The sequence below is a fragment of the Rhipicephalus microplus genome, chromosome X (genome assembly GCF_043290135.1).
Source record: "Rhipicephalus microplus isolate Deutch F79 chromosome X, USDA_Rmic, whole genome shotgun sequence".
NCBI lineage: Eukaryota > Metazoa > Arthropoda > Arachnida > Ixodida > Ixodidae > Rhipicephalus > Rhipicephalus microplus.
The window spans coordinates 154977732-154998387 of NC_134710.1; the positions used below are offsets into that span (position 1 = coordinate 154977732).

A 20656-nucleotide genomic window follows, 5' to 3' on the forward strand; every position below is an offset into this window, starting at 1 on the left:
TAATAAATTTTAAAACATTAAGTTTCTTACAGGTTATCACTCGCATCCTACTGAAACTACTACTGAATGTTTCGACTTCCTTTGAACAGAAAAAAGATGGCATTTGCATAGAGTCCCTATTTCAATTCAAAAGAAATATTGTGCAAGTTAGTTGGGTCATGATAAATATTCCTGTTTTTATTATATGTCATCATACCATTTGAATTCGATTTGAAATTATTCTATCAAAATCACTATTCGCTTAGAATTCGCTTCGAACCTAATATTCACTATTCGCACAAGCCTAGCTGGCACCCTTTGAGGATAAAATGGATTTTTTTTTTCTGGACTGTAATATTTAATTTTTTTTTTTTGCACTCCCAGTTTGTTTATGCTGTCGCAGTGACTACCACCCGTACATGCAATCGTGGATGAGCACGTAGTTCCAATTTCTTGGTGATGATGGCATTTGTTTCTTGTTCACAAACTTGTCTGTCTTTTGCTCGGTTTTAATTACGCCTTATTACTTAATTGTTTATTGTCCCCCGGGTGCAGACAAAATTAGAACTGTTAACAAAAATGTGTTAGCACAGAAAAAACAATATGCTAAGATTTTCATGCCAGCACACTTCTCTTTTTTTTTTTAGAGTCGTAGAATTTAATTGTACTGCGACGGTGGCATAGTAAAGACAGTTTCTTCTGCCGATGAGGCACCAAGCGCTCCCGGTCTCGAGCCTATGATCGCCATAAGAGCCACTTTCTGTTAATTTTTTTCTAAATAATTTTGTCTACCAGTTGTACAGCTTTTGCAAAATCTTGGCTGTTGTTCTCAAAGCTAAGCAATGAAATTGACATTTATAGAAACAATAGACAACTGCAACAATACGTTGTTTAATTTTGTTTCGCTCTTAGAAAATAATTAATTTTGTTGTATATATCATTGCGCGATTTGTCAGACACGGTTGTTGACTGTGCGAAAATTGTCTATACCAGAAGTTGCTCCAAACAGAAAGTGATAGAAGTCCCTTTTTTTTTTTTTTTTTCACTATTCAGCTTTCATATCGCGCATCGTGCACGATCCATCCAGCCATTTTACATTTTACAGAAGTTGTATATACAGTAGACTCTCAATAAACGAAAATCTGTTGAACGGAACTACTGTTTAAATGAAACTATCGCCTTTGCAATGCTTGGTTTTGGGCTTGTATTCTGTACCCAAGTTCACCTCTCACTTAACGGAACTCCTGTTAAATGCAACACATTTTACCTGCCCCTTCCGGTTTCGTTTACTGAGAGTCTACTTACTTATGACAATAATTCGCCCACGTCATCATCATCATCAGCCTGACTACGTCCACTGCAGGACAAAGGCCTCTCCCATGTTCCGCCAGTTAACCCGGTCCTGTGCTTGCTGCTGCCAATTTATACCCGCAAACTTCTTAATCTCGTCTGCCCACCTAACCTTCTGTCTCCCCCTAACCCGCTTCCCTTCTCTGGGAATCCAGTTAGTTACCCTTAATGACCAGCGGTTATCCTGTCTACGCGCTACATGCCCGGCCCATGTCCATTTCCTCTTCTTTATTTCAACTATGATATCCTTAACCCCCGTTTGTCCCCTAATCCACTCTGCTCTCTTCTTGTCTCTTAAGGTTACACCTACCATTTTCCTTTCCGTTGCTCGCTGCGTCGTCCTCAATTTAAGCTGAACCCTCTTTGTAAGTCTCCAGGTTTCTGCTCCGTAGCTAAGTACCGGCAAGATACAGCTGTTATATACCTTCCTCTTGAGGGATAGTGGCAATCTACCTGTCATAATTTGAGAGTGCTTGCCGAATGTACTCCACCCCATTCTTATTCTTCTAGTTACTTCAATGTCGTGGTTAGGCTCTGCGGTTATTACCTGCCCTAAGTAGACATAGTCTTTTACAACTTCAAGTGCACTTTTACCTATCTCGAAGCGCTGCTCCTTTCCGAGGTTGTTGTACATTACTTTCGTTTTCTGCAGATTAATTTTAAGGCCCACCTTTCTGCTCTCCTTGTCTAACTCCGTAATCATGAGTTGCAATTCGTCCCCTGAGTTACTCAGCAATGCAATGTCATCGGCGAAGCGCAGGTTACTAAGGTATTCTCCATTAACTCTTATCCCTAACTGTTCCCATTCTAGGCTTCTGAAAACCTCCTGTAAGCACGCGGTAAATAGCATTGGGGAGATTGTGTCCCCCTGCCTTACACCCTTCTTGATTGGTATTCTGTTGCTTTCTTTATGAAGCACTATGGTAGCAGTTGATCCCCTGTAGATTTCTTCCAGAATGTTTATATATACTTCATCTACGCCCTGATTCCGCAGTGTCTGCATGACGGCTGATATTTCTACTGAATCAAACGCCTTCTCGTAATTTATGAAAGCTATGTATAGTGGTTGGTTATACTCTGAGCATTTCTCTATTACCTGATTGATAGTATGAATAGGGTCAATTGTTGAGAAGCCTGCTCGAAATCCTGCTTGTTCCTTTGGTTGATTGAATTCTAATGTTTTCTTTACTCTGTTAGCAATTACCTTTGTAAATAGCTTGTATACTACAGAGAGCAAGCTGATCGGCCTGTAATTCTTCAAGTCCTTGTCATCTCCTTTCTTATGTATTAAGATGATGTTAGCGTTCTTCCAAGACTCTGGTACCCTTCCCGCCAGGAGACACCTCGTAAACAGGGTGGCTAGTTTTTCTAACACAATCTGTCCTCCATCTTTCAGCAGATCTGATGTTAACTGATCCTCACCAGCAGCTTTGCCTCTTTGCATGCTCTCCAAAGCTTTTCTGACTTCTTCTATCATTACTGGTGGGGTGTCATCTGGGTTACTGCTAGTTCTTATAGTATTAAGGTCGTGGTTGTCTCGGCTACTGTACAGATCTCTGTAAAACTCCTCCGCTATTTTAACTATCCTATCCATATTGGTAGTTATTTTGCCTTCTTTGTCCCTTAGTGCATACATCCGACTTTTGCCTATCCCAAGTTTACTCTTCACTGCTTTGACGCCTTCCTCCGTTTTTCAGAGCGTGTTCAATTCTCTCCATGTTATACCTTCTTACATCGCATACTTTACGCCTATTAATCAACTTTGAAAGCTCTGCCAGTTCTATTTTGTCTGTTGTACTTGACACTTTCATGCTTTGACGCTTCTTAATTAGTTTCTTCGTTTCCTGGGAAAGCTTGCCAGTGTCCTGTCTAACTACCCTGCCTCCAACTTTCACTGCACACTCCGTAATGATACTCGTTAGATTATCATTCATTGTATCTACGCTAAGGTTGGTTTCCTCACTAAGAGCCGAGTACCTGTTCTGCAGCGACATTCTGAATTTCTGTACTTTCCCTCTCAGTGATAGCCCATTGATTGGCTTCTTGCGTATCAGTTTCTGTCGTTCCTTCTTCAAGTCTAGGCGAATTCGAGACCGTACCATTCTATGGTCACTGCATCGTACCTTGCCAACCACTTCCACATCCTGCACGATTCCTGGGTGTGCAGTCATTATAAAGTCTATTTCGTTCTTATTTTCGCCATTAGGGCTCCTCCATGTCCACTTGCGGTTTTCTCGTTTTCGGTAGAAAGTATTCAAAATCTGCAAATTATTGCGTTCCAAAACTGTTCCAAAACGTTATTCATCCAAAATTGTTCCAAAACGTTACTCATCCAAGCATAAACGTGCTCACTCTGCATCGTCGGCACGCTTCAGAAAAAAAAAAGTGCTAGTTGCCAGTTCGGTCCTCCTCGCCCGATAGAACGATGTATACATGGGGTACTTATGTATTGAATGCATGTGAAAATGTAACATGACAAATTGTTTTCGCATAATTTCTCAGGAGCATGCACCACGATATATTTAAAATATTGATACCATTTGGCATAGTGGTGCATGCTTGTGGTGGTGTGTTTCAGATGTTAACATACGTACATGCTTTACTTCACACGCTGCCACTTGAAGGAATGGCTGATATATTATAGTGATTTCTTCAGCTCAGTTGTATGTCTTTATTATCAACTATTCACAGCAATCTAATTTCGTTGACTTTGGCTTTTTGCAGTTCTAATCATTGATCGAAGTAAAGAAAAAAATTATATTCGCTTAGGATCATTACACTGCCAATTGTCAACCTAAGTTTACTCAGTCAAGCAATTGAGTTGAATGCTGCTAACTTTTAGAATGACCACCATTTGGGCGTGTTGGTATATGTCCATGGTGGTGAAACATTAAAGGGACACTAAAGTCAAATAACAATTTATGTCAGAGGGAAAGCTCAATATATGACATCTAAAACGACAATATTATCAACAACAGTGTCCTTACCGAGAAATTAAAGTAAATGCACAAGAACACAAGTACCGCAGTAGGACATTTTCAAAATGATTCCGATAACATCAGACAGACCGCCTACAATTAATCACTAGTAATCGATCTAACTGCACTTGATGAAGAATGTTCCATGCTTAAGGAGACGCAATAAAATGCTGCTTGTTCGTTTCTGTTTGATTCATGGAAAGAAGAACCGCCGCAGGTTACTATGGGGAATGGTGCGACTGGTTCAAAAATTCAATTTTCGCGTGACTACACGGGACAGGTGGTGCCATCTAGCGGGGTGCAGTTGAAACAAAAGCATCTGCAATCTTAAAGCCAATAGCGGGAAATTGATCAATGGCCGTTGCTACTGCTGTGGCTTCCGCTGCTTTCGGTCTGCTACTACTAGCGTAGTAAAACCGGGCAACATTGTGCACGGCAACAGTGACACGAGACGGTCTGGTTGGTTCGCTTGTTGAGGCAGGTGATTTGAAGTGCACTAATTCGATGCGGAGCACTAAAATATGATTTTATTTCAAAATAGGCCCTACCTTGGCACAAAAGTAACACTACGAGGTTTCGGGACAATAACATCGACTTAATAGTTGACTTTAGTGCCCCTTTTAAAAAAGTGGTTAATACTGGTTTTCAATGATGATGTCTGTGTATTATATACATTTATATATATATATATATATATATATATATATATATATATATATATATATATATATATATATATATATAAGGGGTTATTGTTTCCAAATAAAAAAATTCGGTTGCTAATACTAGTAGCACCCTGTTCTGTGTTCTTAAAAAGTCTGTATTCTTTTTAGCACTTTGCTATCATAAGCTGCTGACTTTACAAACAAAAATTTGTGGATAAACTGATGGTTGAGCTGATAATAGTGGTGTCATTTAATGCTAGAGACTATAGAGTTTTTTAAATATACACTAGAGGGAACTCTGGCGTGAGTGTCTATGGGAGCTGCGACGCACGGCGCTTCAGTGAGCATGGTAATGATGGGTAGTACGCGTATTTTTCTAATCTTCATACTTCTGGCTCTGTGTGTGTTCATGTGGCTTGGATCTGTTCTGTCACGAAACAAACATCCAGCGAATGTCCAGTCATTGCACTTCACCACCTTAATCTCTTAGGCTTACCATTTCAAATTGGGCACGGAATTCAAAATCAATTGTTCTTTCCTTAAAACGAAATTGAAGCACAGCAATAAACGAAGCCACAAGTTTGATTCATTACCTGCAAGTACGAAGACTAGGCAAATCCGTGTGCTACCCATCATTCTCGTGGTTGCTGAATGATCGCAGTGCCAGAGTCTTTCTAGTTAATTTTAGGACACACTATGCTAGAGACCACTCTGTCAACACAAGGCAGCATGTTTTCTAATAGTTAAGGATCATCTCTCAAAACCTAATGAGCTCAGAGAAATTTATTAGATGTGTGATGTGGTGCAAATACTCTCACGGTATATATGTAGGAACTGCCAGGCGGCTATGGGCGCTTAAAGCCGGACATCGTCACATATGGTTCTTCCGTCCGAGGCTCGGCTGTTTCGTGAGTGTGTTTTGGCTTGCATTGTACTTTTCTCAGTAATGTAGAGCTTGGAAAATTTTGGCAAAGTTGAAGTTATTGAATTCTGTGTTCTCTAGTTTAATCCAACAGACTGTATTTGTTTTTCTGTGTTTGTTCAAGTGAACACTACTTTTGAACTAAGAACATCTGAGTGGTTTTCATTTTGTGTCAGGTTAACTATATTATAGATGCAACGATTCATTGTATGGCATCAAGCATAGCTCATATACGTTGAGGCAATAGGGAAAGCCATGACTATTATGCTACAGTAAAAGCTTCTGTGTCGCTGGATGTGGAACGTCGTAATGTGGCATATAAAGATGTTTCCTTATTTGACGCATGATATCTGTATATATATATAAATATATATATAGTATTTTTAGTGCAAGTATAGGTGGAAATAATTATATGTATAAGATGCAAAGTAAGTGAATACCTTGATGTGGTATTGTAAAGATTAAGCATACTGGCAAATAAAAATTATCTGATAGACTTGAAATTTATTGGTGGCTTAATAGAGCAGAACAACATGAATGATACTAGTGCAGTCGAAATTACTCAGTACTTGTTCGTCACCTCAAGGTAGGCTGGATTACCATTCAGTATTCAGACCTATGAAATCTCTAAAATTGGATCAGGGGGCTCAAGCATGAGTTTCATCAACAGTTATCATGACTTACAATATACCTAAACTTATGCCTAAGACGAGTGTATGCAAAATGTTTTCATGTTTGCTGACTTACACTCATGCATCTTTCCCCTTTATTTCTGTTTGCTTATTTTGCCCATTTAGACCTTTTACTATATGTATGGTAGTGACCTAAGTTTTCTGCAAACTTGTTGTAATGCTTTTGCTTTATTCCTCACCAAAATAGAGGATCATGCCGGTCATTGTCAGGAACGAGTGTTGCTTCGCCAGTGGTTGCTGGAGCCGTGACACTTCTCATGAGGTGAGGCAAGGGCAGTGAAACACTCAAATAATGCTGCATGTACCATACATCATGTGAACCAGTTTGGGCTAAGGGCTTAAGAAGTAATAGTGAGTTTACTTCAGAAGATGGGGGGCACAAAGGCTCACCTCAGTACTTCAGCAGTACATCAGTGTAACTTCGTGGGCTGAGAGAGAGAGAGAGAGATAGGTTTATTTACAGAAAGGCAGAGAGGTCGGCCTGAGCCATAGCTTGCTCTAGCCTGCTACTCTACACTGGGGGAGAGGAAAGGGGAAAAGAAAAATTAATGGATGATGATGGTGAGATAGAGAGGTGAGTATGTAGTACTCTTTCTAGCTGAGACAAACTTTATAGCCACACATATAGTCCAGTTCCTTCCCAAAAGTTTATAACCGCTCTTATGACCAAAATTGCACTGTTGGTGTCTGGCCAAGGGCCCAACACGGTCTCATCAGTTAATGACCTACTGCAATATCGTTCAGTAAAGAAATCAGTGTTTGTCGTTCACGTGCATATGCTGGGCAGACACAAAATATGTGCTCAAGTGTTTCTGGCATATCACAGTGTTCACAATTAGGACCAGTGTCACTGTGACCGATGATATGTGCATAATGTCTGGTGTACGCCACACCAAGACGAATGCGGTGGATCATATTTGTGAGTTGCCGTTTCAATTTAGGGGGCATGCGGAACCTCATTTCCGGGTCCCATTTGTGAAGTCGCCAGTGTCGCCGTTCCGGTTTGGTCCAGTGCTGAAGTGTGTAGCTGTGCATCATGCAGCGAAGCAGGGCATTCGTGTCAGCTCGTGAAAACGCAATGCCTACTTCAGGGCACTGCTTAAGGCATTTTTAGCTTCAGCGTCTGCCTCTTTGTTTCCCATCATGCCGCAATGCGTCGGAATCCACTGAAAAGTGATAAATAAGATGGCCATTTGCTGAAGCAACCTGAATAAGTTGTGCGATTTCTATTGCCAAGCTGTAATACGGACCTTGTTTCATGACACAAATCGGGTTTGGCATCACAGAAAATCGTCCAGACACGAAGTCGCTCTCCGGAAATAAATCCCATTGCCTCTCATATAGCGACAAGCTCCGCGGTAGTTGATGTGGTTTTATGGTCCACTTTGAATCGTCGAGCAATATCCATGTCTAGGATGACAGAGGCTGCGGCGGAGGTGTTTAGAGTGGTGGACCCGTCGGTGTACACGTGCAGAGAATCACCGTATGTTGTATAAATGTGATATAGGGTCAGTTGTCTGAGGCCAACAGAAGAAACGAGCGACTTCTTCGTAATTCCAGGTATCGTAAAAAAAAAGGTGGTTTAGGCAGGACCCATGGAGGCACTGCAGGGGCTTTTGGCGGGGAAAACCTTGATGGTACAATATTCTCATGCCGGGATATTACTCTTGAGAAACTGCACTCTGGGTGAGTGGCGGGTAGTACTCATAGTGGGTGCCGTCTGTGTCGGCTCAGCAATCGAAGGTGAACTCTAAGTGGCTCGCAGAGCATGTATACACTGATGGGACAAGCCTGAGCCTCTGCGATTGTCCCATTTGTAAGTACAGCGCGGTAGAACCAAGCATCTTCGTAAGCATTGAGCTTGAACACTCTCTAGTGTCTTCACACAACTAGGTCTCATATTGGAGAGCACCGGCATGCTGTATCGAACGTATCCCACAAATAGAGCATTGTACAAATTGAAGTAGCGATGATTCTGATGGGCCCCATTTTGCTCCTGCCACGTTGCGAAGAACGAGAGCAAAGCTCTTCAATTTAGATTGAAGTACTGCGACATGTCTCGTCCACGATAGATCTCTTTGTACGACAACCCCAAGAAACTTGTGGTGCGTTACAGCAGGTATCGCTGTCCCATTAATAAATATCGGGTATTGCAACATATGCTTGCGCGTGAATGCAAGCACTGAGCATTTGTCGATTGAAAGAGTGAGTCCCTGACGTCGTAGATATTTGTATGTGATCGTTACTGCACACTGTAGTTGAGCCTGCAATTGTGAACCAGTAGTTCCGAATGCCCATATGCATATATCGTCAGCATATGCGCTGATCTTCACCGTGCTGGGAAGTTCTGCAGCTAGGCCGATCATTGGGACATTGAACAGAATTGGGCTGAGAACTCCTCCTTGGGGAACACCACGATGAACCTTATATCGATCGGTGTTTCCGTTATTTGTCGTCATGTAAATGGTGCGTTCCCTAAGGTAGCTAAAAATCCAAGCATACAGTCGTCCACCGATGTCGAAATCTTCCAGTGCGTCAAGAATCGCATAATGCAGCAAATTATCGTAGGCACCCTTAATGCCTAAGAAGACCGCCGCCACTAGTCTGCGTCGGCTTCTTTCCTTTTCAATGCTGGTGATCAAGTCGACCACACGGTCAATGGCAGATCGGCCTCTTCTGAAGCCGTTTATAAATGCAGGAAAGGAGTTGTTGCTCTCTAGAAGCCACTCTAATCTTGACAGTACCATTCTTTCCATTACTTTCCCGACGCAGCTGGCTAAGGGGATTGGTCTGTAGAAGGAAAGTGCATAAGGACACTTCCCCGGCTTAAGCAATGCAATAATGCGACTGCATTTCCAATTAGTTGGGACCACTCCTGACTCCCATGAGGTGTTATAATGAAATAACTGGATATGTCGTGCTTCTGTACCAAGATAGTTGAGTGCACCATACGTGATTTCATCAAGTCCTGGTGCCGATGAGCGTCGGGAGGCAGAAATTGCAGCGCCAAGCTCATGCATTGTAAAATGCACATCAAGGCGCTCGTCAGACAATGGAGGCGTAGTGGTAGTAAGAGGCTCATTAGTGGCAAGATCATCAATGGTGTCCACGATGAAGCTACAGTAGTCGCTGGCTATCTCAACTTCTGTCCGCCCTTGACGTAGAGGAACAGCTTGAAATGGTTGACGTTGTTGGGAAGTTGTCTGCAGTCTGCAAACCTCATACCACCCACCAGATCTTAGATAGAGGTTGCCTAGGGTCCAGAGATCCACAGAATTTTCTCCAACGCTGCCTGTCAATCTTGTCCAGATGCCGAAGAACATGTTGTTGAGCTTGACGACAAGCGGAAAGGTCTGAAGGCGACTTCGTTCATCTGTATCGGCGTTCTGCACGGTGACGGATTGCACGAACGGCCTTGTATTGGGAGTCAACTGCTGATCTCTGCATCAGTAGGTTAACCTGTTTGGTTGTGTCACGCAGTGAAGAAGCAATGATGTTCTCACCTCGGATGGATCAGTCGTGTGCTCACAGCCGGACTTGACAGATGCCTTGAACAGTGTCCAGTCGGTTTGACGGATGTAGTGTGTGTGTGTGGCGAAACCACCTAGTAAGCAATCAGAAACAGCACCGTCTTTTCTTTCTCTTGTGCTCTTTCCCGGTCCTGTATTTTTTTTTTCTGGTGTTGCGCTGTAAGTTCACGATGAATCAATAGGCGGATTCAAGAAGGACAACTAATTCCACACACATGGGGCAACATGATTTATTGGCATGATAAAAATCACTTATCTTGGCCTGCTTCTTCATTTTTGAAATGAAGTTGAAGACGCTGGCCTCGATCTTATTAAGGCTGTCTAGGTGCGACAGCCTGGTTCCTTCCATGTGGCAGATACAACGGCAAATGATGCCGAATGCTGCCGCCACCTCAGCGGCGGAGTACGCGCGTGTAGCCAGTGCTTGGTCCAGATGATCCTCCTGGTCACATGAGCTGCCGGCTTGCGCATCCTGGGTCCCTGCGACCGCAGATACTATGTCCTCGTCTTCGAGGCTTGCAGCGACCCGGACATTGCAGTCCGCTTCCATGAAATCGTCCGCAGACACTTCGTGTGAAGCTGCTGTCGGGAAGCGGGACAAGAACCCATAAAATGCGTTGTCTATGCACTCGTCATCGTCTTCAGCAGTTTCCGCAAGTTCCAGTGTCTCGAAGCCTGTCTTGCAGAAGCAGTTGACCGCTATGTCCGTCTTCACGTCTCGCCATGCGTTGAAGATCTCTGAGAGAGACAACTTCGCAGAGATTTCCGGCCACTCTTTCGTCATCCACTGCTGGATGTCCTGGCTGCTGACAGCTTCGCTTTCACCAAAATGATTTTACCAACGATGTTGTAGTGCTGCTTAAATCGGTGAAGCCACCCAATGTTGTCGGCAAAGTTGTTTCATAGAGTGCAGCGGCAAACCATTTGGCCTTGGTCATCAGCATCGGGTCATCCACCAGATCGTGCGCACTTCTAAAAATCAGCCATAGAGTGCCTTTTCTGCATTCCCGTGGGCAGTAGCGCTCACATGACAGGCTTCCAATGTTGGCTGTACCGCCGCTTTTGCCTTGATATCTTATTTGTTCTTCAACAAGGTACCGTATTTACTCTATTCTACCGCGCCCTCGATTGTAACGCGCACCCGGTTTCCACGACGAAAAAAAAAAAGTAAGACATCGATTGCAACGCGCACCCATTTTTCTCGTTGGCCCGCACGATCACACAACTCTGGAAAACGACTCCTTTCGAGAGCGTCTTTCACTTAAATATGAGGTACCAGGGGAAGCTTGTGCCCATCTGACATGTAACAGAGCATTGCCGTCACTGTAGTTTTACCGTGGACCGACGTCAGCACGCGAACTTGCTTCGCCCCCTTCTTCTCGACGGTTGCGGTGCCAGGCATATCGAAGTAAAGAGGCGCCTGATCGGCATTCCCGATTTACCCAAGCAGGTAGCCGTTGTTGTGCCGCAAGTTAAGAACGAACCTGTGAAAACTGTGAAGCTTTTCATTGTACTCTTCCGCAGAACTTTTCGCATATGCCTGTTCACTTACAGAAGGAAAATTCTTTTCTCTTCATAAAGTTAGTTAGCCAGCACCTGCTCGCTTTAAACTGGCTCCTCATTAGACCTTTTTCTAAGGCTAACTGCATAGCCCACACTTGGAGCAGTTCTGTCGTCACGGACCTCTGTGCCGCTCGCTGCTCAAGCACATACTCGCCGATTAGCTCTTCAATTTGCGGAAACCGACCCTGCTGTGGTCCACTGAAGCCTTTGCGTGAAGCTTTGCTGTCGACAATCTTCTGCTTTTGTTTCCGCCAGTCCCACACGCCACGTTTCAAAAACTCCGAACGACCGCGATGCGGCCCGATTTCCGCTCGTTTCTGCACACGCGATGACTTCCCTTTTAAAAGCGGCATCGTGGTGCACTCGAGTTTTTGGAGTCGACCCTTCCATGCCGTCGATGCTAATGCACTACAAGATGACGAACTCCTCAGCACACGTACGAAGTGCCGCACATGGGAAACACATAGGCAGAAATGGCCGACGTGCGTAGAGGGCGACCATTTTGAAAATGCTGATGGCAATAGAATGACCGTATTCATTTCTTTTTTCGTACTCGATTCTAGCGCGCATGCGATTTATGAACTCGCTTAACCGGAATAAAGGTGCACGTTATATTCGAGTAATTACGGTACTTCAACAAGTTTTATGTGGTATCTCGAAATCGTCTGCAACGGTCAAATCTTTCTCGCTCGCTTCAACACGCTGAATAGCCTTCAATTTCATCGCAAAGTCAAGGGTCTCGCGCTTCTTGATGCTGGTCATAGTTACACGAGAAATCTACAATTTGAGAAATCCGTCCCGGCTTTGCACAGCACGCACATAAAAGAGAAATTCTGCACATGCGGTGGTACGTAGGTGACGAAACAACGAAAGCAACAAAGCGCTCACGAGGCAATGGCCACTTGTGAGGGCAAATGGCGTGAGCTGCGGTTTGCTGATCAAAACTGGCAAAACAGAAACAGAAAGTAAAAGAAGAAGGGACATCGGCTCCTTCGTTCCTGCTTTCCAAGCCAACTAGCACGTGGTGAAAGCATGAAAGAGAGAGAAACAGAAACAAAAAAAACCGTTCCTCTAGTTAGAGATTGTGCAGTTCGAGCCCTCTCGCCCTTACCTTTTTCTGAGCATTTGGGGAATTTGCGGAGGCCTGGTGCCGCGCGGAGGTCGCCAGGTGCTGCAAGTGCCAAATTGCACCTTCCAACTTGCACGCGAAGCAGCGCTGCCGCAGAGATCGCGGGGCGCGACTAGTGTCGAAGCGCACCTTCCAGCTCGTGTGGCATTCGAAATATTCGAAGGTGGGTAAAAATACCCTTCAATATAAAGGCAGAGGCTCGGCAAGTAACAAAGAATGGTCTTGCAGCCAAAAACGCTGCCTTACAAGTGGTGGAGAATGCTTTCCGGTCCCCTGGTCCTCTCCCTGCAGCGCTTTTTCATTATTTTCGATTACGAACCATCCCTGGAGCTCCGGTCGGGTCGCCGTCTGCGCAGTCAGCCTACGGTCATGTCGCAAGACGAGCACAACAACACGGCGTCATCCACCCCGCCTGCATCCTTGGGAATGCCTTCTTAGACTGTCACCGCCCCTCAAAAAGATCCACCGATGTTCGCCGGCCTTCACGGTGAAGACGTTGAAGACTGGTTGGACGAGTACAACCGTGTGAGTGCGCTTATCTATTGGCATGATTCTGTCAAGCTGTCCCGCGTACCGTTCTGTCTGACGGGTGTCGCCAAGACATGGTTTCTCAACCATCAGCTGGATTTCCCAGACTGGCATATCTTTAAGCAGCAGCTCCGTCAGATATTTGCCAACCCTTCTGTACGTGCAGACATCGCCAAACGGAAGCTTGCTGAACGTGTCCAGCACTCCGGCGAGTCCTATACTTTATACATTGAAGATGTTCTTGCCCTATGCCGTCGCGTCGACAGCTCGATGACGGAGCATGACCGCGTTCGCCACTTGCTCAAGAGCATAGGCGCCGTCGCATTTAATGCTCTGGCGGCAAAGAACCCAACCACGGTCGCCGATATCATCAGTACGTGTCAGCGACTCGATGCCCTTCAACTGATACGTTTACAACCTGAAACAGCAGATATCAGGCCAACGCATGACGGTGAGCTTCGTGCGCTGATATGGTCCATGATTCGCGAGGAGTTGCAGCTCCAGGCCACCTCGTCATCTGGTGAGCTCCGCATGACGTCTTCTGCAGGCAGCATCCGCAACATTGTGAGGGACTAGCGTCCATGACGTGTGAGCAAATTCCGAGCTCGCATACCACTCCAAAACCGACGTACGCTCAGGTGGTTGCAGCGTCACCTCCTCAGCAATCACCACAGTATGGGTCAACTATGCAGCCTTCACTAAATGTCCTCGCCCCGAGAGCAACGCCTAATTCTTTTCAAGCCTGGCGTCCATCTAGACCAATTTGCTACTATTGCGGAATATGCGGCCACATCTCACGGTTCTGTCGTCGACGTGAACAAGACGAAAGGCGTGGCTATGGTGACTTCGAGAAGGAGAAGTTTGCCCCTGCTCCATAACATCGTCGCCCATACCAACTTTACCAACGCCGCTCACCCTCTCCACAACATTTCGATGCAGCCAGTACCTTCCGCTCCTCGCGCCGTCGCTTCCCGTCACCTATGCGCCGTTCCTCGTCACCACTTCGTCCGGCTACCACGGCGTCTGATCATCGCCCGGGAAACTAAACAGTGCAGCTTCAGGAGGGAAAGCTGCATTTTGCGGACTGCATCGAACTCCTCTGGAACGCCCCTCAAATGTACTTTCAGTGTGTGTTGAGGGTATATGGACTGAAGCCTTGGTGGACACAGGTGCATCGCTCTCAGTTATTAGTGTGGACTTGTGCTCCCGTTTGCGCAAAGTGAAGACACCGTATGATGGCCCTCCCCTTCGCTGTGCTAATGCGGTTTTTGTTCAGCCTTCTGGTGTTTGCACAGCATGAGTTTTTATTGAGGGCATCCTTCACCATATACAGTTCGTCGTTCTGTCATCCTGTACCAATGCGCTCATTTTAGGATGGGACTTTCTCTCCTCAGCTTCAGCCGTGATATCTTGCCATCAGAGGATCATTCGCATGTCAGATACTGCGCTTTCGTCTGATAGCTATGCCCATAGCCAGCGTTTTGTCACCGCTGATGAATGTTTTGTTCCTCCAGGTAATGAGCATATTCTGACCCTGACATCAGATAAGATCGGTACTGGTGATGTGTTCATAACACCGTGTGGACGCTACATCTCTGGTAGACTTACCATCGCTCCTAGCCTGGTGCGCTTTCGTGATGGCAGAGCATTAGTTACGACAGTTAACCACACTTTACTGCCTATTGCAATGCCCCAGGGCACCAGTGTGGTTTGCTTCACAGATACAGAGCCACTTTTTCTAGTGCCCCTTCACGCAGACTCGCCATCTTTCTCTACGAGTACTGATGACGATGCTACAACGGCTGCTTTAACAGCCACAATAAATCCCGATCTCATGTCAGTGCAAAAGCAAGAACTTTTGGGTATGCTTCAAAAACACAGCGCTTCATTTGATGTATCTTCCAAGCTTCTGGGTCGCACTTCTGTCGCCGTGCATCGAATTGAAACGGAAGGCAATACAATCGTACGCCGCTGCCCATATCGAGTGTCATTCGCAGAGCGGAAAATCATCGAGGACAACGTTGCTGATATGCTCAAACGAGATGTTATCCGGCCTTCGTCCAGCTCGTGGTAATCACCTGTAGTGCTAGTCCGAAAGAAGGACGGTTCAGTGCGATTCTGCGTCGATTATCGAGCACTTAATAAGATCACGCATAAAGACGTCTACACGATGCTACGAGTCGACGATGCACTTGACTCTCTGCAAGGCGCTGAATTTTTCTCCAGCTTCGATTTACGGTCTGGTTATTGGCAAATACCTATGCACGAAGCGGACAAAGAAAAAACTGCTTTTGCAACACCAGACGGGCTGTACGAATTCAATGTCATGCCATTCGGTTTATGTAACGCTCCTGCCACGTTTTAACGCATGATGGACACAGTTCTACGCGGCCTAAAATGGAAAACATGTCTCTGTTATCTAGATGACATCGTCATTTTCTCATCTTCTTTTCGGCAGCATCTTGATCATTTGGATGAAGTTTTGACGTGTATTTCTAGTGCTGGACTTCAGCTTAACACAAAAAAATGCCATTTCGCCAACAAGAACATCAAGGTGTTGGGCCACCTTGTCAGCAAAGATGGCATTCGTCCAGATCCTGACAAGCTTGCTGCCGTGATACGCTTCCCTCGGCCAGAAAATCAGAAACACCTACGAAGTTTCCTGGGCCTGGCATCTTACTTCCGCCGCTTCATTAGTAATTTTGCTGCCATCGCGTCGCCACTGCACAAGCTGCTCACATCCGTATCAACTTTCGCTTGGAATGACAACTGCGAGCGTGCCTTTCAAGCCCTCAAGAATGCTTTAACGTCCAACCCTGTTCTGTGCCATTTCGACGAGAACGCTCCTGCATGTCTGCACACCAACGCGAGCGGCCATTGCATTGATGCAGTTCTTCTACAGAGGGATGACACTTCACGGGAAAGAGTTATAGCATATGCTAGTCGTGCTCTTACGGCTGCTGAAAAGAGCTACTCCATAACTGAGCAGGAGTGCCTTGCTGTCGTTTGGGCCATACAAAAATTTCGACTGTATCTTTACGGACGCCACTTCACGGTTATTACAGACCACCACGCCTTGTGCTGGCTCTCAACACTGAGAAACTTGTCTGGTCGCCTCGGTCGTTGGGCGCTCCGCCTGGGCGCTCCGCCTAAGTCTGGCAAAAGACACCAAGATGCAGATGCTCTCTCTCGCTGCCCCCTTCCGCTTTCATCATCAAGTACGTCAGCTTATTGCTCGTCTGGTGGGCAAGCCACTGCGTCACCCCTCACATTATCACACCTTGCGGTTATCGACACGCCGGCTTCAAATCGCTACACCGAGTTCGCCACACGCCAGTGTGATGATCCATATTGCAATCGCGTTATCCAACGCCAAAATGGCGTATCACCTACTCCCAATGCTAGATTGCGCCGACAACTACGGCAATTTAAGCTCAATAACAATGTGCTCCATCGTTATGTTTACACTACTGATGGACACCGCTGGGTTCCAGTACTTCCGCGTTCTCTACATTATCAAGTCCTCGAAGCCTTTCACGATGACCCATGTGCAGGCCACTTGGGATTTCACAAAACACAAAGCCGCATCAGAAACCGTTTCTTCTGGCCAGGCATCTCTATCTTTTTGGCCAAGTACGTTGCATCTTGCCATCTGTGTCAACGGCGGAAGCGACCAACTTCGTCTCCTGCTGGCCTTCTGCAACCTATCCCGTGTCCCGAGACTCCATTTGCCATCGTTGGCATAGACCTACTCGGACCTTTCCCCATCATAATCGTTGGATTGTGACTGCTGTCGACCACCTGACACGGTACGCAGAGACTGCTGCACTACGCACAAGTTCTGCATCAGACGTCGCAGACTTCTTTCTCAACGCCATTGTATTGCGTCACGGTGCACCTCGCGTCCTCCTGAGTGATCGCGGCAAGACGTTCCTGTCCACCATAATCGAAGCCGTGCTAACAACCTGTGGCACAGTACATAAGACGACGTCAGCCTACCATCCCCAAACTAGTGGGCTGACAGAGAGATTTCATCGGACACTAACAGACATGCTGTGGATGTACATCGCACCAAACCACAACAACTGGGATACAATTTTGCCTTTTGTGACGTTTGCCCATAACACCGCTGGTCAAAGAACTACTGGCTACTCGCCTTTCTACCTCGTGTACGGCCGTTCACCGACATTCACCATCGACGTCTCTTTTCTAAATGTGCCAACCGACGCCTCGGCAACCGTATCAGAGCAGTTTATCACAAGACTCGAAGAATGCCGGCACTGGGCTCGCCTTAATACAGAAGCCAATCAGCAAGACCGCAAGCAACGCTACGACAGCTCTCATCGCGACGTCTCCTTCAGTCCGGGGGATGAAGTGTTGCTTTGGATGCCCATTCGTACTCCAGGATTGTGTGATAAGTTTCAGTCACCCTTCATTGGACCATATACAATCAATGAACAAACGTCCCCAGTGAACTATCGTGTCACTCTTACCGACCTTTCTTCGGATCGTCGCTGTCGTGGTTCGGAGATTGTCCACGTATCGCGTCTAAAGCCATTCGTTCGATGTTTCGTTTCCATCTAAGACGCGTCCGGGCTGGCCGCTTACACTTGGGGGGGGGAAAATAAGTGTGAGCATTATTCATATGCGTCATCTTATATGTACATACTCATCATCATCAGTCTGACTTATGTTGTAGGGCAGAGGCTCGGCAAGTAAAAAAGAAGGGTCTTGCAGCCAAAAACATTTCCTTACAATATGTATATATTATGTCGCCCACTGTTGGGAGAACCATAAGTATAGCAGTGATTCAGTGCGTCAGTGTATTTGATGCTATGGACTTGTTCACATTAGCAGGAAAGCTGGTCATAACTTCGTGGTCATCGGCTCGGCGTCGCTCGCACTCGGGCTTCCCGGATGACTGGGTCCTGGCACTGCATCCGTTTATGCGCAGTATCCAAGTGGAAGTGAGCACTGCCCTGTTTAGAACTAGAACTACTGCACAGAAAATAACTTGTCATGACCATATTAGGCACAGATGTATGTCCAGCAAAAATATGGAATCATTCTGGAGGCTCATTTTGGGGGAACATAGATCTTCTGTTTATGTTAAGACAGACCCAAACGAAAGCTATAATGAATTCTTGTCTGTGTTAAGTAGGCATTACAATACATGTTTTCCTTACATCATTGCGAAACCTAACGGAAAATTGAGAAAACTGGGGGTAAGACGAGAACACATCAAGATGATCAAGAAAGCCGACTGTTCAAGAAATTTTTGCGTACAAAACCTACTGCAGACTTTGCAGTTTCTAAAGCTTACAGAAACAAACGAACAGCCGCATTATAAAAGGCAAAAGCCGCTTACTATGACCGCGTGTTTTCTTAAATCTATCTACGATGCCCCAACCAAGTTTGGAAAGCAATCAATCAAGCCTTGAATCTGAGTGCTGCTTGGAATACTTTAATGGAGATAACCATCAACGGGGAACAGTCTATCCAGTGATTTAGCCGAGCATTTCGTTGAGCACTTCGCTAATGTGGTACGACCACTGGGAAGCACTTTTGATACTCAGATTTCTTTTCACAATGCTGAAACAATGTTTCTTGCACCAACAGACAAAGCAGGAATGGTGTGCAAATTGTTATTTATTTAAAAAATAGCAACGCTATTAACATCAACGGATTTCAGATTGGAGCTATTAAGCATGTGATTGACCTTCTTGCTTCTTGTCTAGCTTACGTGTTTAATCTAGTTCTTCAGTCTGGCTGCTTCGCAAATCTCATGAAAAAATTAAAAGTCTCTGCTATATGCAAAAATGGAGATGTTAATGATGATAATAATGACCGACCTATTTCAATAGTGCCAATATTTTCGAAGAAACCAGAGAAAATATTTTTCTACCTGTTGAGTAGTTTTCTTAAGAAACATGACTTACTTTCAGAAAATCAGCACTGTTTTCAGCACGGCAGTTGTACACAGACTATACTGTTAACCCAAAAAAATTGATAATTGAAACATAAAGGAAAAAATGCTTGCACTGGGGGTTTTCATTGACTATAGTGAGGCCATCGATACCCAAAATCATCACATTTTACTTGGGAAGTTACACACTTATGGGGTACGAAGTGTATCTGATTCCTTACTTCGTTCATATTTGTCTAAGAGAAAGAACTGTTTCACGCTTTAACTGTTTCTCATTCTACAAATCAATATCGTGCGGTGTGCCTAAATTAAGCATATTAAGGCCAATGCTCTTCAGTATCTACGTAAATGATATTTTCTACATAAATGATGATACTGCATTTCTACTGTACGCAGATGCGACCAGTCTTTTTGTTTCCGGGAAAAATTGATCTGAATTTATTGACTGAGCCCAAAGCGTACTTTCAGACGTCCTGTGGTGGCCTACTGCTAATGGCCTGCGAATAAATGCAAAAAAAAGGCTGTCTTTTTTAGATCTGGAGGTACGGAAATTAATCCTCACCAATCATTAACACTTGACGGAATACCTGTGGGAATTTTGGAGAAACATAAAGTTCTAGGTTTGACTTTTTCCGCTCATATGACATGGTCATGTCATGTTGAATCGTTTACGAAATCTTTATCGCGGGCTGCTAGTGTTTTGTCACGATGTCAGCATTTTATTCAGAAAAAAAAAGCTAAGGTGCAGATCTACCACGCTTCCTTTTCCTCGCACATAAATTACTTCCTACTTGTCTCGGGCACCACAACCTTGTTCAACATAAAAACCATTCATTGCAAAAAAGAGCACTGCGCTATATTGCAAATGTCCCATGCAGTATGTCTGTAGGGTCTGTGTTAATCAGTATGAAACATATAATCAGTATGAAACATATATATAACTTTCAACTAATTTGTAACTACTTCTTTGCAAAGAAACAATCCAGACATCACCAGAATGACGTCACCAGAATGAAATAATTCTGGTGACGTATTTACACTTTGTATCGCGTTCATGAATATTGTTCATGAATGTTAATACAGTTATTTAGTTCGCTCTATGTCTGTTTCTTCTACTGCTCTATTTTTATGATATTCTTCAAATTTTTTGTTCATTTCTCCTGCTCTAAATGCACTGCATTTGTTAAGAGCTTTAATTTATATACTGCTGCCATGTACGTGGACCATCGGGCATTCTCAAGTGGTTTTTAACGCTATAGCGTTAAAGAGCTCGTGTCGCAGAAAACCCGCCATTCGCGTCGGCCCCGTTGGTTGTGAGCGAAAATTTGTCTGTGCGTCTGTGATTGAAAAATCAAGTTACCAAGATAGCCGCGGGAGGTCGCTACTTGTGTACG

The 20656-nt window shown here is 44.9% G+C and overlaps 1 protein-coding gene across 3 annotated transcripts in view; it reads left to right on the forward strand.

The window, feature by feature from the left end:
* The window catches only part of S1P (membrane-bound transcription factor site-1 protease), a 124665-nt gene that overhangs the window by 13645 nt on the left and 90364 nt on the right, over positions 1-20656 (forward strand). For all 3 annotated transcript variants that reach the window (XM_037428421.2, XM_075878050.1, XM_037428422.2), the window contains exons 12-13: positions 5804-5880; positions 6774-6848. In XM_037428421.2, coding sequence (XP_037284318.1) covers positions 5804-5880; positions 6774-6848 — 152 coding nt within the window. The remainder of the gene's footprint in view (positions 1-5803; positions 5881-6773; positions 6849-20656) is intronic.